Source organism: Barbatula barbatula (assembly GCF_947034865.1).
Source record: "Barbatula barbatula genome assembly, chromosome: 4".
NCBI lineage: Eukaryota > Metazoa > Chordata > Actinopteri > Cypriniformes > Nemacheilidae > Barbatula > Barbatula barbatula.
In genome coordinates, this window is record NC_136768.1 from 8,648,868 (window position 1) to 8,668,306 (window position 19,439).

Below are 19,439 nucleotides of genomic sequence, written 5' to 3' on the forward strand. Positions count from 1 at the left end.
GACATAACATTGTGGGTTGTCATGGCTACAGAGCATTTATCTTTTCCAACGCAGCCCCTTAGATTTCCCACATCGAATATTCCTTCTCGCTCGCATCTGACACAAACATGGCCGTTTGGCTGTTGAATACTAGGATTGTGAAGAGGAATGGGAGTAAAATTGGACTGACATGGACAGCAGGGGGACACTTACATCCTGAAGGAGGCCTGGTAGCCCACTGAAACCAGTCAAAGCAAACACACATACATGCACTTTCTGATTTAACATGGCTGGCTACAAGCCCAAGGCAGAGAAGGGAGAGAGAGAGAGAGAGAGAGCAGATGAGAAAGATGAGAATAGAAATAAGTCAAAGTACGTGTTTACAAAACAGTGCGACTCCATCGAGGAAGACAAAATGCATGTCTGTTTGAAAAGAGTGACTGACATCTCTCAATAACTCTAAATAAGACTTTAAGCCATGTTTAAATGTAAACACATGAAGCTAATGGACATTACTTCGAGGGTATGCACGTGACGTTACTTTTCCCACGTGAACACGCCAAAACATGCGCCCTTGAGTGGCAAAACAAATGGAAATACAATTCCACGCAACATATCAGTGTCAAAGGACACCTGGATCATTTGCGAGTTGTAAGGATCACAGTCTTGTCAAACTGCTTTTAATTTCAGCAAATAGCAAATATGATTCCGCAGTAGGATGTCCTGCTTTACTTCCTTAAACTCAACTTCTAAACTCAACAGTTTATTACACAAATATTAAAGTGAAACTCCACCCAAAAAAATGATTCCATTAATTTCTCTCCGTCAAGTAGTTCAACGCAAAATAAGCTTTCTGACTCTATGGATGGCAATGCAACCAAACTTCAATGTGCTGAAAGTGCGTGAAGACATCGTAAAGTAGTCCACCCGACTCCACTGGTTCAGTATTAATTCATATAATGCGACATGGATACATTTTGTGTGTAAACAAACAAAATTTATGATTATATTAAAAAACGTTCCCGAAAGAAACACAACACGAGTGTGGCGATGACAGTGCATCCGGTGTCAGTATCGCTCGAAGCATGACTGTGGTGCTGACACTGGATGCTGCGTTGCGTGGCGCACGTGGTTTGAAGTTTGGTTGCGTCGCCATCCATGAAAGAGTCAGAAAGCTTCCGAAACTACCTTAATACGCGATAAGGGGGAAAACGGAGGTCCTAGGGATGTTAAACCAGTTGAGGGAGAGTAATTCATAGCAGCATTTTCATTTGGGGCGGAAGTTCCATTTATGTTTTCACTTGCTATTTCTAGTCCTAGTCTCAATATCCACATTCAGACCAAAAAAAACAAAGAAAAGGTTTTTAAAAGTGTTTCGGAAATAAGAGAATAGCGGAATCCACATCACAACTGTAATGACAGAGACTAACAATATTATTGGAATGCCTTTCAAAGCATTATGTCCAGATGATACGATAAAACGATGAAAACACATTGACGCCTTTTCAAAAATGACATTTGCAGTAAAAATGTGAAACTGCAGATCTCAAACTTAAATTAACATACCGTCATTGTCCGATGCTAATATAGTTATAAAGTTATCTTTAATTCGTAGTATGAACGGGCATTTCGACATTTGTATCTGCATGATTCGCTCTGACTGTGATTTACTGAACACCGCGAGTTGTCAGGTGAATGTGACTGGATAATTTGATTCTGATTCCGTCCGATCGATTTTTGATTGAGTTTCTCGTGCAAGCGCGCAGTGCTGTCCCAGCCACGGGCTGCCATGTTTAATAGAATCTCGGAAGCTGACGTGCTGTGATCCACTTCTCCTAACTCTCAGTCCCAACACACACTGACAGCCCATGAGAAACAGCTCGCTTGCTTTCCAGCTGAAGAAATGACTCTTTCTGTCAACGAGCCTATGGCTTTCTGTAATCGCATCCTAAAACGATAGTCCGGCACAGCCAGATTTATGTTTGGATGTTAAACCCGTGTGTCCAGAGGGGTCGGAGGGGTTGTCGAGAGAGACTGATGGCCAGGGACATGCAGGAGAGGTCTGTGTGATTGATGCTTGGGGGTTTTAACGTAACGGCCCGTACAACTCTGGAGGCAATGGGATGTCAAAGATGGAACAGAAACATACACATGAAGGCATCCGAGCGAACGAGTGCACACTCGTAAAATAATACATTTGCCATACTTGCCTACATTCAATGACAGATAACACAGGAACCTTGAGGAAATACATATAAGATGACAAAAAATTACAGAAATGGATGAAACGCACCATTTCATTGAAAGATTGTTACAAAGTTAAGCTTTATCGACAGCATCCGTAACATGTTTTTAAATAATACAGAGAAACTGTTAGCATCCGAGTTTATGATAATGCACCTGCAATAAAAGTCAATGGGGCAAGGAATTACATAGGGTATTTTGGTTTTGCATTTATATTAACTCTTCTGTACAAAAAAGTCCCCATGAAGTGTCCAAAGAGTACTTGGAATATGTACAATTGTTTTTATTATAGGTGCTTTTCATGCTCTTTATGGTCAGTAAGCCCAAAGACAACATTTTAATTTACACAATTAATAAGACACACGCTCTCATGTAAGCACATATAATCGGTTTATTTTGTGCATATACTTTAGAAGCCAGTGTGTAATTATGCATTTCGCCAACTGCAGTTCTTTAAAGGAGCAACGTGAAGATTTTGGTGGCATCTAGTGGTGAGGCTGTGAATTGCAACCAACGGCTCACTCCACTGATGTCCCCTACCTTTTGAAGCACTAGGGCAGCTCTCACAGAACAAAAATGTTGTCACTTTGTCGCTTCTTCGCCGAAGGAGAAAACAAATTTACGAAACACGCTCTGTAGAGCAATTTGTCCGTTTAGGGATACTGTAGAAACAACATGGCGAATTCTATGTAGGGGACCCGCGGTGTATGTAGATAGAAATAGCTCATTCTAAGGTAATAAAAACATGCTTCATTACGCAAGGTCTTTGTACACCTCTGAAGACATAGCTAAAAGTATATTTTACTGCATTTCTGTCAATAGATCCTCCATCCTAGATTACGCACTAGAGCTTTAAGGCTACCACTGTGAGTGCATTGCAACACACAAACAAAATAAGTTAATTGTGGCACGCTAGAGATTTCTACAGAAAATAGAGTTCAACTTGTATCGAAGCCAGGACATGTTAGCATCTTCAACAAACTCTGTTCTATTCGAGCCATTAGAAAATGCAGAGCGAGGCGATGGCGATTGATTCCCCCAGACGCAAACAAAACCTCCTCTTACAACACAGCCCACTCAAAAGACATTTGCAGGAGCTTTGCTCGCAAACAAAGCACGCCAAATAAATCAACAATCTGAGTGAATAGAAGAGAAGCATCGCAGGGAGAAAAGAAACCCAAAGTAAGGGGCTGGTGAGAAAGTGAGCGAATGCATTTAGGAGAGCAATTGGCAGCAGATCCAAGAATAGCCTCTCTCTCTCATTGCACTGAAGAGTTTTTTTCTGGAGCAGGTAATAAAGAAAATTGATGAGCCGTTTGCTGTAGCGTTAGCTGAATCCCCAACCTTAGATGTGCCGGCTTAAACCCGTCTACTGTGCTGCTTCTCTCTCAGGAGTGGGTGTATGTAGGAGACTGGGAAAGAACCACAATGACCTGAGAATGAGAGAAATGTTGGCGAAAGAGAGAGAGTGAGACACTACTGTTCGCTCTGAAAGCTTGGCTCTCTGAGGTGGTCTTATCTTGGCGTGTAATGATAGGTTTTCAGGCCCCGGAGGGTTCTGATGCATTCCTGGACCATGTTCTTGGAGAAACTCAATAGTGTTCAACCAAATGCAACAAAACGGCTATGCGTTTTATTTCTTTATTCAAATCCTAATTGATTTGAAGTTATTACGTCAAAACCTCCTCAATAAAAACAGCTGTAACGCTGCTGGAGTCGAGTAATGGAGCGCTTCGAATGACACTGCGATCCTTACACAAAAAGACAGTAGCAACTCCGCCAGGCAGAAACAAATATTTAGCATTTATTAGGCAGACACGAAAGGGCGTCCCGCCGACAAAAAACATTAAAGACCCAGTGAGGAGCGTCTGTGCTCGGCAAATGTTACACTGTGCGTGAGGGAAGGTCCACTCTTTTTAATTACTATCAGGCGATTAGAGAGGACACCTGAAGCGACAGCAGAGTTGAGGGCACTAAACGCTTTGGCGATGGAGAGTTTGTACTCCCGAAAAGGAGCAAATGTCAGTAGGCTAGAGGGAAATGCCACGGTTGTGTGTATATGTCTAACTCCACTCGCAGGGAGTGGAAATGCAGTAAAGAATGTACACACAAAAAGTAGTGAGTGGATTTCAAAGCAAGTGACTTTGACATCTAAACACAGCTGGATTTAAAGGACGACTACACGGTTTAGGCATTCAGCTTTACACTTGTATCCCAGACTGCAATGGTTGCGGAACTAGATGTAATGTTCTGAACAGTTCCAAGACTCTAGCTTTAAAAAATAAAGTCCATTTTTTTTAACTGACAATTCACTGACAAGTGATATTTAAAGGAACCGTTCACCCAAAAATATGCACACAGATAAAGATGTGTGTAAGAATGCTTGTAACCAAACAATTCTTGGCCACCATAGTAGGAAAAATTACAATGTTTCGTCAAAAGTGCCCCAGAACTGTTTGCTTCCCTACATTCAAAATAGATAATTTTGTGTAGAACAGGACAAAGAAATCTATAAAGCATTTTTCCCTACAATAGAAGTCAATGGTGGCCAAAAACTGTTTGGTTTTAAGCATTGTTCCAAATATCTTTCTCCGTGTTCATTAGAACAAAGTAGTTTAAACAGATTTGGAACAACTTGAGGGCGAGTAAATTCTCGACAGAATTAGAATTTTGGGGTGAACGGTCCCTTTAAAACAACATTACTGTAAATGAGGCAATACAGCGAACATATATCATGACACAACCAAAAGCTGAATCAGTTTTAAAAATTTAGAAAAAGCCACAATAAGAAAAATGATTCAGTGTGTACAGTTATCTACACACAGTCCTCTTTGGAACACAATTTGGACAGCAAACAAGATTTTAATTGGATCATAAAAAGTGGGGTAGCGTGAAGTCCGAGATATTATTGGTTACCCTTTTCACATTTAAAGGTGGCTATAAAATTGTCCATGTTGATTCCATGTTGCTTTTAAACTAAATCAATCTCAACTTCTGACTTCCACAGCATTTTAGAGAGCGATTTGATAACTGCACGCAAACCTCCTTACATACTCCAAAAGACTCGCAATATTGCTTGACCAAGAGCGAGAAACGCAGACGCCACCAACTCATGCAGAAAAATGGCTACTCATGGTCTGTGCCCTCCCTGGAGGGGTAAACGTCACCATGCACCACTGCAGGGCAACTGTCCTTCAACCTCACTTGCAATAAGAGGTCCTCGAAGAGGGTGTGCGTGCATGTGAGAGAGAACAACGATATATGGAGGCAGTTGTGAACAATGGTTCTATTTCTCTGCCTGCCTGTGCATTTATTTAAAATTCAATTAGTCAAAACACACACACACACAAAAACACACTCTGATTCTCCATAAGAACAGGACTAGTGATGCAATCTGTTATACTTCGGCTATTGTCCTACTAAATGACTAAAAACAACAACTAAGTCGTCTGTCTGATGCATTGGTTGATTTACTATCTGTCAAGTATTCGAGTAGTCAAAATGTCTATCCCTATCATCCAGGACCGGGGAATGATATGCCGTAATCGACAGGATGATGGCTATGCAGGGGCCAAGGACAGTTGATGTCTCCATGACATAGCGTCTGTTTGCCAGTGACGCATATGTGTGCGTATATAATTGCAAGTGAGAAACTGCATCGTGAGCTAGATGTCTTCCTGCATGCATGCAATGACTGAATGATGGATAGATGTGCGTCTGCACAATCTGTGTATATACCCTCGCCCATGCTTTGTTTCAAGCTGGGAATGACACTATGTGTCAAAAGTACTCCGGTTTGTATGTGTGAGTTTATATGCGTGTTTTAATTCGGGTGTGTGAGAGAGAGAGAGAGAGAGAGAGAGAGAGCACAAGAGAATGTGATAACTTTTATTAAATGTACTGTAGTCGCGGGTCAGTGTCTCTCCAATCTCATCTTTGTGGAGGAAAATTGTTTAACAGAGTGTTTTATTGCAAATCTACAAATGCAAAAAGGTTTGTGAGAAGATCAGGTGTAGAGGTTTGGTAAGAGGATAGAAAATATCAGCACAAGTAGTCAAAATCCTCCCTAAGATAGAAAAATAAATAAATATATGTAAATGGTCTGCTGAGTTGGGTTACGAACAGAAAAGGCAGACTGCTGAAAACGCATCCCAAGATACGCTAGAAAAATGTGTAAACCCACACACAAAAGCTCTTCACTTATCCGTGCATTTGTATGCGTGTTATAAAAAGTCCCGTCTTGCCTTCAGGGCTGTAAGGAATTGCTTGTGTGTAGTGTTCGAGTGTCTTAAGAGTAGATGACCCAAACCGGTATCTATGCAGAAATGGACATCTTACATAATCCATGAGCTGTTTGGAAAAACCCTTCTCAGCTTTTACCTTTTGTGTGACAAGAGATTATCTTTTTCTGCCTTCTACTGAGGTAAGTGTATGTCTACATACACACACTTCTTTAACAGTGTAATACCAAATCTGTGTTGCTGAATATACACTAACATACAGTTGCATTGCTCTCCCATAGCACATGGTCCCCATAGAATCTACCACAATATTAAATTAAATAGCACGCAGCAATTACGGGGTAAAGCCCAATAACAGCCCAAAGGGAAATAGTGTGGACATGTGATAGGGGCGATGGCCTATAACCCTCTCAGAACATCACCTTGATGAACCATACCAAGTTTCATGGAGATTTTCCATTGTGTTTGTAAAATACTACATTTTACGACAATTTCAAATGTCAGATGATCAGATTTTGAAAATCAAGTTTAAAAACCCAGGGAAAGATATATATATATTTCTTTGTGTTAAACAGAACAAATAAAGTTATACAGGTTTGCAACAACTTGAGGTTGTGAATTTTCATTTTTGGGTGCACTATCCCTTTGAAAAACACCATCTCATGGATCATCGATGGGGCAGGTCAAATGATGCTGCAGCAAACTGTGACTTTCCGCTGTTTTCAGATACAACACTCAAGACTGAGATTAAATCAACAGATTCATTAAACTATACTGTTTGGAACAAATACTTAAGGGAAAACAAAGACATATGGTCTGGCACAGATAGCGTTATTGCTAATGTATAAGAAACCAGTGCTAAGTGTCACGACAACGCTAATTAGTTCCCTTTGTAAAAAAGTGAGAGAAGAATTAATTCCTTTTCGTGGGGTTTGTTGACGCGGAGATACCCAATTTGCTTGCTTGCCAGCCGAGAACACTCGGCCACATAAACACTCAATTTAACTTTTGTTGCGCATTGAAATGCGTTCTGAAGATCTTTATTATTAGCGCATTTGCAGAACAGTCAAGAGCAACAAGATCTGCCAAACTTTTAAGCACAACAAAACTCAAATTACTTCAAAAATCTGTGTGTGGGCTTGAAAACAAGAAAACACACCATAAAGCAGCATGGGGGAGGAGAACTCGAGAACCGAGCGGATGCCGACACAGGTTCCTGGATGGATTGCGCTCATATCCAACGCAGAGGTGACCTCAAGGAACCCTCAGCGCTGCTCATATTCACAGCCTGTGCCAGGGTGAGCACTCTCATTCCCACGTAGCAGGGAAGACTGCGGTCGCTCATGAATTCCAGATGAGCAAGAGGAACCACAGAGGTTCCACAAGCGAGCAAAGAGCTTTTTCTTGTTTGTTCGAGATTCACTCTGCAAGGCGTTTTGTTCAGATTTGGCACGGAGAGCACTTGAGAAACTTCGCCACCGAGCAAGCCGACAGGACGAGGGGGGAAGACTTGATGCGATGAATTGATAAAAAACGTACACCGCATCGTGATACGATAACCTCACGCTCAGTTTAACAGGGAATTTAACTCACAACTCACAAACGAAACTGGCTTCCTGAAATCGGTCAACAAATGTTTAAAAATCAGGCGTAAACATCTTCCGAAAATGCAATGCATCTTTAAAGAACTCCATAACATGCAAAATCAAAGCAAATCCCAACTTTCCTTAATGGAAGAGTCCGTGTTTACACACAGACATGTTTGCAGCCAATGTTATTACATCAGAGACATGCTATGTTTGTTGTCTCTCTCTAGCTGGCCAAGTCGCTGTTGTGGTGGAGCAGGCCTTAGCGCGAGCCTCTGGGAAGAGTCGCTATGTCTAATTGGATAACTCTTACTGTGATTCACCACAGTGCTCTGGTTGTTTCTGTCTGACACAGCCTGCCCTCCATTTGTTAAATTAGAAGCCTACGATGACAGCAGTGAGAGGAGTGAGGAGCAGAATGGAAATACATATATAATCGCATGCTTCCCTTTTAGTGCCATTTCTGCACGGCACCTAACGGAATTTACAACTGCCCTGAGCGCCCAGATGGAAAAAGACTGCGAGAAAGACATCACTCCGTTTCTGAAAACCTAGTGAGCGACAGAGGCGGCAATTTAAGGTATTATAATGGTAGAAAGAGATGGGCAACATCCATTTACGCATTTGGCAGATGCATTCCGTGCATTCGAGCTATACATTTGTCCAGTTTGTGTTCTGTGCTGACTAAACCCACATCTTTTGCATTACTCTACCATTACTCTTTCCTAGAGCATCATATCTATTGAGACACGGATTGAGACAAGATGGCGTCATGCGGACAGTTTTTTAAATAAGTGACTAATAAGGTTTAAAGATATTTAGAATGGCTACTTGCAGAAAGCCTATGTAGACTGTGTACTATGTGTTGTAAAAGCTTAGGCAAGCTTTGTTTGAAGACTGGGGCAAGAAAAGAGGGGATAGAAACACATTTATAAGTCCTTCCAAACATGACAGATTCAGTTGTCAGAGAAAGAAACTGTTGATTTGAATTTGGTAATGCGAACAGAACACCTGAAAACTCCAGAATAGCATTTACTTTCAATCATCAAGCGCTCGGATAACCTTATCTGTGGCATGTATGTAATTATCTTGTCGCGCTTAATAACATTGTCATGGCAACAGCCACTGCTTCACTCAAGTCTGGATCTAAAAAAAACTAAGCGTGATATAAAAAGCGCTAAAACTTCATTTAGGCCACTTTACTGCTAATAACACAGAATATTCGTCGGTTCAATTTAGAATTTCGGGAGTAAATCTCTTGCATCGGAGGAAATTAAAAGAGAGACCTTTAATTAAAATGCGTTGTGCAGCATGAAGAAAATATAGTATTAATAAATGCTCCGTGATTTAATCTCAATGTCAAATATTAAGGTAGTAAGTAAAAATGGGCTCTGGTGAGTAAGTTTCAATTTACTTGCCTGCTAGCTCCACTGAGAGCGACATTCTGAGACAAAGCCATACATGAGCTTTGATAATTGGACATGATTGTTAAAAGAAAAATAAAATTAAAATGCATGTACTAAAGAAAACCCGTTGTCAGAACAACTGTAATGAAAGAATCATTTGGTAAAAATCCTCACTTTTAGCCAAAACTGTCAGACAAAAATCCCCATATTTTGTGACAGCTTGGTGGAAATAATTTGACTCCGAATGTATGGCATCTTAAACATGCCCAAGCATCTTTTAATTGTCCGTGGTGCAGAAGAGCTACAGAGAGCATGGATTTGGCCCACCAAAACAAGAGTGCAACTAAAACATTCTTTAGATCAGCTGTCCCAATTAATTCTCTTTACCCAAAGCGCAGGAAGTATATTCTGCGGAACTGTCAGACGGAACCGCAGAAGCCATGTGGTGGCGAGCAGCATTCACCCACCGTACAAATTTATCGAGCTTAAATGTCACAAGCAGACGGCTGCCCTTCTCAACCCCTGCGGAATCCTGTCACGAGTGTTGTAAAGCACACGAGAGCCCGGGGAGGCTATTAGAGCTGAAATCAACCCCCTGGTGATGGAATCATGCCCCAATAATGCCAGCGAAAAGGCAAGAACAAGCAAAAAAAACTAGTGACTGTTGGAGCAAACAACGTGTGAAGGGGAAAAGACAAGCTCTGTAATGTTCTGAGCAATGATGTCGATGATAACCTAAGGGAGGATCGTAATCGGTCGGCCCATTCCAAGATCCGAACTCCAAACCCCAAACAAATGTGAGATTAGGACAGATTATTATCCCTCATCTCCAACAGAAAGCCAACTTCTCTTTATATTTGCCTTCTCATAATTAGCGTGTTGTAATTACAAGAAGCCTCTTTTAATAGCTTCTGTGGTGAGATGCGAGAACTGGGGTTGGCTCGCTTTCGCGCTTGGATGTAAACCGCTCTCTAATCAGCAGCCATAACCATGTTGCCCGGCAACCAGAAGTGTTTCAACATCTCCTTGCAGCAACTGTTTACATATTAGAGCAGCGTTGGCACCGACTGCACATGATGTTGAGAGGAACTTATAAATGGATTCCCTCAATCTGCAGGGAAACGCCGTTCAAATAAAAATGTGTGATGAAAGCGTGCAGGGGATCGCAGGACCTGAGGGCATCTCTCGGTGTGCTTGTCTTTCATTGCCCCATCTTCTCAGGAAACATAAATCATCTACTCCGGTTTCCCGCAACACGATACAAATGTAAGTCTCTTTGTTTTGAGTGAATTAGGTTTATGAAGACGTCTTCCTTCCATAACAATAAAATACTTTTGGGGGGTGCATACACAGACTTTTTTGTCTTGTCAGCAAGGGTTATCCACACTTCTGCTAATTCTGGCTATGATCTGCATTTAAAGCAATGAGATATATAAGCAAACTGTTCAAACTTTGTTCTTTTCTTTACATGATGTACAGAAATGGTTAAACTTAAAAGACATCGCTGATATACTCAGACAACATATTGGTTTGCAAGTACAGATTTTGTACTCGTTTAAAATACGTCCTAAACTTTTGGACATCTTTCCGGAATTGAGTGCCACAAACCTTTAAATCTTTAGAAATACTGTTTGTAGAAGCCAGGCTCCCTGTAAAATCGAATTTTCTTCGCTGTCTGACTCCCAAAATGTGCAGTAGAAGCCAGCCAATCAGATAACTGCAAACTATCTATGGCTGGACTGTTGATGTGCCGTCTGGGACTAAGACTCATCCAGACACATTAAACAAATATATTGTTTATTATTATATTGTGTATTTTAAAGTCATGTAATCCCAAAATGAACCCAAGTTGAAGTTACCTTAAAAATGTTAAACCTGGCAAGAAAAAAAATCGTCAAGTTAAAATCTCCTGTTCGCCTTGGTGCTGACTCAATTTCACAGCCACTGGACCACTATTCTAGACTACTGGACCTTTTTTATTCCTTTCAATATAAAGCAAACTTTTAATGAAACCTCACCGACACCTCTGAGCCCATTTCATTACTGAAGCTTTCTCATGCCGACACCTGACACAGCAAACATCTAACACCTCCCCATCTACCGCAACAAGAGCAATAAAGAAATAAGAAACACTTCCCAATGCAAAAAACAAACACCTGGCTGTGTTGAACGTGAAGGCTATCAAGAAAAGCAGCACTGCCCTTAGCTTGCCATTTGGACGTCCGCTGGTCCTGAAGGGTTAATTATATCCATTATCCAGCATGGATTAGAAAACATCCCAACATTCTGGTTCACAGGTCGTGTTCTTCCTCTTCAAAGAGATTCACATCAGGGTGGGCTCACGCTGGCAGCCCCCTCCGAACAGCCTGGGGCCGAATTAGAAGAATATGGCACTACAAACCAAACTTGTCGTCTCTGATTTACTGCCAGCATTGAGTCAATCTGACCCACTGGGAAAGCGACAGCACAGGAAGTAAGGGTCAAACTGAGCTTTCCTGCAGGTGTCACTGCAGAACATGCCACACTTTGTTTACAGCGAGGTGACATGGTGACAGAAAGGTGTGGGAGTGTGTGTGCCTGGGTGCATCTTCAAGGCAGTGTAAACAAGAAAGATTTAGTTTTTAGGCCAGGCATATGTTCAGTCAGGCGGGAAGATCTATGGATGCACATTTCAGGTTGATAGCTACAATTTGGCCCACTGATGCACATACTTTACAAGATTCACCTCAAGATTCATTCACCACTATAACAAATCTTTTTCTAACAAATTATTTTACTTTCTAAGGTTTACCTTATATCTCCATTGCTAAAAATCCTTAATAGCTTATGGGTGCAACCTGATTTTAAAAGAGATGCGTTAATGGTATTGGTCTGCAACATTCTGCAGAGGCCAGAGACTGAGATAGTAAGATAAGAGAGAAAAATGATAGATTCAACAGAGAGGACAGAAACACGCTCCTTGCCACCTTGAGCAGTACATCATAACACTTTCACCACGGGACCGCTCTCACTTTCTCGCCAAATGAGCGATAGAGGACAGAAAAAACAGCTGGCAGGACTTAGTTTGTCCACCAGAGCACAGAGTAGTCGCATTCCAAGGGCTGTTTCGGCCATAATGAAAATGAAGAAAGAGATTAAGATTAGGACAAAGAGGGCTTCATCAATCAAAGCTCTACAGAGAGAACAAAAATGATGGTGCCAGAGATGGAGCCCTGTGGCACCCCCCGAGCTACAGACCAATTCCTGTGCCTTTCATGCAGCTCCCACTGTTTTTGAAAGTCCAGTGGCCGTTTGTTTTGCCTGATCTAATGCAAGATGACAAAAGATGTGTGTATTCTCTTTGTTCACACACGCTGCATGACAGGTTCTGGCCACGCTGGGCAGAAAAGACATGAAATTTATTACAGTAATGGAACTGAAAATATCTGGCACGATGAATGATAAATCTGTCTCCCAGTCAGATGCATGCAATTGAAGTTGGATTTGAACTTGCGATTGTGTGTGACTGCGAATGAAAGACGCTTTTCCAAAACCTGGTAAGATGCCTTGGTGTCTACCATCTACACTCTCAGACACGTTTCCAACATGGAACATTACAGAAACTACAAATAGAAATGATAAATCATGTATTTCTACGTACATATTTCTAAATAAATGAAAAAGAAAAAAAAAACACACTGCTGAAAGAAATTCCCATGTTATTGGGCAGCCTGAAAAAGGCAAAGCAAAGCTCTAAAGCTTTTTTGTTATTTAGGTTATGGGTTGAAACAGTATGTGTATTTGATTTTTTGAAAATGGCAGGGCATAGGAATGATGACCTCATTTGGAATTTTCCCCTTGACAGTTCGGTACAAATACGTGTACCGTTACACCCCTACTAGGTGGTAACGGAGCTTGAATTTGTGCAAGAGACGTTTTATTATAAAACCTACCTTCTCCTTTCGCTCTCTGGCGAGGTCCTCCACAGAAACAAGTGTTTTGTAATAGGAGCTTCGCTCTGCGGTAAAGTGGACCTTGGAAAGGGCGTTTTCCACAAGAGCAACCGATAGATTCATGCCTTCGATGTGAAGCCAACCAATGAAATTTCCGGCCTTGTCCATGCTCTCCACTTCAACTTCCACCTGTAAGCAAAAGACAAAAGAGTGAGTTAATGTATCTGGGATTAGCTAATATTCCATTACAAGCCATTGTGGCAGAAGATAGCGTTGCCTTTGTTTTAAGACAGATCACTGGAGCAATCAATTGATCATCCAGACGGCTTGTACTATATTCAACACCGCATACCCTTGCCCATCTTGCACAAACACACAAACATGTACACTTCCTGTCAGTGGCATCACATCTTTTTCGCACAATTAACGGGAGGCTGAGATTCAGCCCGGTGCTAACTTTAGCCTGACATTCTCAATTAAAGCAGTGACACCAGGGAACATTCACTACTAATATATTACATTTGTCTCCGAGCACTGAGGCTTTTCATTGGCCAGTGATCAAAGAAGGCAGACAAGGGCAAAAAGAATACATTTCAAAGAGAGACAGCTTGAGGTAGCTTAACAGGGCTGGACTATTTAGCAAAAAAGTAGTACTTGTCACCCATCTGACAATACCTTTTCAAATAATATTCTAGTTCATTATTAAAAAATTATCATTTCTTAACGTTTTTATATTCTCTAAGAACAAGACAAAAACATTGTGAAACTATTGGTACATTTTCCCTTGGTCAAATAAAAAGAGTATTAAAAGCATCACAATATTAATGATCTTAATGAATTTTATAACATTTATTACGAACATCTGCTATACTGCACAGCTCGGACGCTTAAAGGGATAGTTCACCCAAAAATGTAAATTGATTGTATGACTTTCCTGTGTAGAGAAGAATGTTGGTCACCGAGAAAACAACAGTGTTAAAATACTGTACAATAGAAGTCTATGAGTGCCGCCATTGTTTAGCTACCAACAATCCTCAAAATATCTTCTTTTGTGTTCTAAAGAATAAAAAAGTCATACAGGTTTGAAATGACAAGAGGGTGAGTAAATCGTTTCATTTTTGGGTGAACTATCTCTTTAATACACCTCAGTTTCAGGTATTCTCTCTAAACCAAGCAAATCCCATATTCCGGTATAATATTATGGTTAAATGAATAGAAAAAGCTCTCCCCGGCACATCAACTGGTCTAAACATTATATACCACAAGCAAAACACCATCCACATTATACCAGCATGTGTTGAGTGGGTTTATGGGAAATAGGCAGGTGTTGTCAAAAGACACTCCAAAAGTCAAACGATTAAGAGTGCGATTGTTCAGGCACAAAGTCCCCTGGGAAATCTGTTGGGAATTACTTCAGAGGCAGAGGCTGCATACGCAGGGAGAGTAAAAGCTTTTTAATGAGGGCATAATCGGCACTTTGATTAAACACGAAAATGACAACCAAGCTCACATTATGAGGGACAAACAACGACCCTCCCACGCCGGGTCCCGCTTAGCGTCGAAGCAACGCTCTACACGGAAAGGTAATGGGTCTGGTCAGGTTCACGCTCCGAACGTTCCGGTAATCTGGGTTGGCCATAGCCATGGGGCAAAATGTATTAGGTCTCTCACAGCCGGTTTTACACACCCCATGTACTTTACTGCTGGAACACAAAGCTCTCGGTCAATCTAAAGTGTTTTAGTTATCCTTTGTTTGAGTGGAGTTGATGTTAACTACATTTTTACATTGCCCAAAGAAAATATGTCACTATGATGCTAAATGTCTGAATTTGACATTTGGTTTAATAGGATTCTAGTCCCTGAAACGGAATACACACTGGCTTTTCTGCTATCCCTTCCTTGCAATTTGAGCCACTAAATGTTTTGGCGATTCTGTTCTGAGCTGAAACCAGATGAGAGCGCCCCAGTTACACATCTGAGACCAGTCGGATTTCTGCTAGCAACCACCATTATGTAAGCTAGTCTTTAAAGGTGCGCGGTTTCTTCCTGAGTCTCAATGTCAGATGACAGAGTTTCAAATACGTTTGTGCAGCACACGTTCCGGGACAGTCCCCAACTCTCTTTTGTGCCTCTGTCCACCTGTCAAACACCATTCACTGTATTCTTACCCCTCTGAACTTTACATAATGAATTATTAGACTTCCCGTTAACGTATATGATTGCTTGTGGGAAGGACAAGACTGGGGAGAGAGAATTAGAGAGAAAAGCATATGGTCTTTATCTTGGCAAGTAGATTTAAAACGTCCCGCTTATCCAAATACAAGGTCACACAATACGGTCTTCCCGCAATTCATTCAAACATTTCGCGTAAGCTCTAATAACACAATTTTCAGTTACATGAATTTAATCTGAATGGCCCAAAAACCGAAGATTAATATTGTGTTATGTATTATTCTCTGGTACAATATCATGAATCTCTTACACAAGACACACACACAAAAACCACACGGATAAACTAAAGGAAATATGCCAACGTGATTAACTTTCCAGACATCATGAAAGACATATTGCAGGGGAATATCCAAACTCCTATACAGACAACACATGCGACATTCCCAGATTTCTATTCACTCCATAAAGTAAACGCTTACTTGTGCACACTTAGCAAGAACAGTGATATAGTTAAGAAGAAAACAACTGGCCAACTGCATTCACGGTCATTTACAGTTTTAAACCAACGAACAGGCAATTTGTTGCTTCCTGACAAAACACGCCTCCAATCGTGAGCTACAGGGCCATAGATTTTTTTTGAGAAAGCAAACATTGGGAAGTCTTGCTGGGCAGGTGGACAGCGGACTAACAGCTATCTGCTAAAAATATGTGTTTTAGTGTGAAGATGTGAAGAAAATGTCCTTTTCCAGTAAAGCCACACACGATCTTGATACAGAGCCCTGGAGTGATACTGGGCGTGTGACAGACTGTAGGTGGATATATGGGCAATTCATGCTTGTGCATTTTAGAGACAACCTGCCCACATGGATGTACACCGAATCACTTCACCACAGCCAGACCTAAACCTGAAGAAGCGCATTACATTGTGCTCTTTTAGTCCAAGTAAACAGTTGAAACCTACAGTCCTGGATTCACATACTATACGTTCATCCCACACGTCTAACACAAAAATACACCAGTACGGTAAAGGCAGGCGGAGGCTTAGATAGCCAGCCCAGATGGTTCCCAGTGGAGGTTCCCAGAGCCACTATGGTTCCCTGTGGATGGAGCGTTTGAGCCAACATGGCTCCCGCTGGATCACAAATGGCTTCTGTAAGTGTGAAAAATGCCGCACAGAGGAGAAACATTAAAAGAGAACGAGATTGATTTCCAGGGTGGCTCGCTTTTAGAGGGAAATTGGGCCCTGAACACTTCAGATGGGTTGTAGTGATTTTATTTTCAAGAGCTGATGATCATGAAGTTCCACAGGGGAATCTATTAGGCCCGTTTTACATTAACGTGCATTTCATACTTAGACATAATCTGGAGTTGTCTTTGGCTGGATTACATATAGAATTTAAATAATATGGAGTTGTCTTTAGCTGGATTGCATATAGACCTTAAATGCCAGTCCAATAATGCATTTCCAATGAAAATTCTATTTAATCCTAACCTACATACTGTATTTTGCAAATAACAATCCCTACATTATCCCTGCAGTTATTTTCAAGGTTTCAACCTGCTTAACCTTGCTTTAGAGCACTCCTTCAGATGATATACATTCCCCTGTAGTCAACACACTACTGGAGTAATATACACACTCGCAGGACTCGTGCCTTCTCGTTTTTAATCACCGGACAACCCTTCACAGACATTAAATCTTATTTTATGGCACAGACCAATTACTGGGGGCGTCTCTCACTCCCTAACTCAAAGCCCATCACAAGGGAGCATATCCTGGCGTGATGGTGCCACTGTAGCCCGTCCCGTCTCTCCGATTCCAGACTGACCACTGTATTAGTTTCAAAACGCTGATTTGCAAATGCAAGCATATTTTAGACAGACATAAATTTATAGGCATGAATGTGCTTTTCATTAATATAAATAATGAAATGCAATAAAGGTACTACATTTGAGCGAAAAAAGGGCATCAGGGCTTTTGTTCACACTACAAACGACAACCATAACTAGAATGGCGAAAACGTTATGTTTAATTTGCATTGTTTCAGTGCCACAGTGAACTTGTATGTGTGGTCTTGTGTCCGATGGTTAGACAAGGATTCAGGTTTATTAATACATTTGTCACATATCTGTGTGTGTGCACGAGATGGTCAATGAAGGTGAACTTTCCCAAGTGTGCATTAGGCCAGCTCACACAGCACAAACTCCAGGGGTAAAAGAAGAGAATGTAAAAAATGTGCGCTTGTGTATCGATTGGGCTTCAGGACACATCCATCAATGCTGCAGTCGTGCACGTCTGAACGGAATCTCTCAAACATGGGACCATTATGAGCACAGCATAACATATGCCAGGGCGGTCCATCACAAACACACATGCACACACACCGACCATGCTCGATCAAATAAAGCAATAAGAGGCTGTGCATTACAGTGATTTTAACCATGTGATGCGAAGCCGACAGCAGCAACAGGACAGAAAACCAATAAGCAGTCCAATTTATTATTTATACAACTGAAATAATACTTTAGCAGTTTTTGACTGCAAGCATTAAAAGAAAATTGTGAGGTCACAGGTGAGAGATAACAGTTTGGAACATTGCTTATCCAATCAGAACTGTTTAAGAGTCAAAACGGTTTAATGACCACCCACTGCTGCTTTCAACATAGCTGATGCCAACTTTTGACTTAACTCAAGTGAAAATTAATATGATATCTATGCCTCACTCCTTTTATCCTCATTATCTAAATTATGGATCACTTGAAAGGGCTAAAGACGCCGTCTGGCATCCCGTGAAAGCGGCTGCAATCAGGACAGACGTAATATTTTCAACAGTCGAGACGAGAATCAATGAGTTTTGCTCCGTAGAGACAAACGTGAGGGAAAGAATAAATACATCTGAAAATGTATGCAGAAGCCCACACCAGTAACTAGTGCAGTATGTGTGTGTGCATATACTTTGTGTGCATGATAGCTTGTCTGGTAAAGAAGGAAATTGCCTGAACGACGGCAATATCGACTGAAGTTCCAGCTGTGAGTCATAGTGGTTGTATTGGAGGTTGTGTTACGTTTGACAGCACCACTGCTGCTATAAAGTGTGCGTTTGTTCATTTCAGTTCATTTAATTTCCATTTTCTAATGTTGCAGCAGAACCTACAGTAGTTTTACACAAATATTATACAAAATATAGCACCATATTACCAAACTAAAGGCAACATTGTACAAAGTAAAAGAAAACACACCACAAGTAGTTCGGAGGTTTAACTTTGAGTAACCATAGCAACCGCATCAAAAGGTGGCACCAAAACAGGAAGAATAGTGGGCCAGAACAGGAAGCAGATCTAAAAGATGGTCCTTGTAGTAAAGTCTGCAACTTAAGTCCTTAAGAACATTTCAGTACTACGCGGTTTGGAACACATTGTTGAGACAGAATGTTCGCGCGAGTGGTTGCCATGTCGTCACTTATTTAGATTTGATTCAGCTAAAACTGGCACAACCCATTTAGCCTCAGTTTGCGCAATTTGCCAGAGCAAAACAAGAGGATCAACATGTTCATCGCCATATCAATTTCATTAATACACGTCGGTTTACATTCAGGTCTAGTCGGGTTTAAAAAACATATACGATGGGTCGGACTCGGGTCTAACGTTAACGGGTCTGTCTCGGGTCGGGGCTTTAAAATAAAAACGTTATCGGTCTGTCTCGGGTTCGGGTAAAAAGTGGTCGGGTAAAGATCTTTGGACCCGAGAAGACCTCTAAAGCACACACTTCTGTTCATTCTGTTTAGGCAACAAAATACACAACACACAAACTACAAACTCTGGCACGACAATCAAAGCCAGTGGAGGTTTCAGGGTGAATCCATAAAATGGATCAGCCCT

At 41.2% G+C, this 19,439-nt stretch overlaps 1 protein-coding gene across 1 annotated transcript in view; it reads right to left on the minus strand.

The window, feature by feature from the left end:
* Positions 1 to 19,439, minus strand: part of snd1 (staphylococcal nuclease and tudor domain containing 1) — a 140,596-nt gene that overhangs the window by 28,596 nt on the left and 92,561 nt on the right. The window contains exon 17 of the mRNA XM_079454416.1: positions 13,389 to 13,577. Coding sequence (XP_079310542.1) covers positions 13,389 to 13,577 — 189 coding nt within the window. The remainder of the gene's footprint in view (positions 1 to 13,388; positions 13,578 to 19,439) is intronic.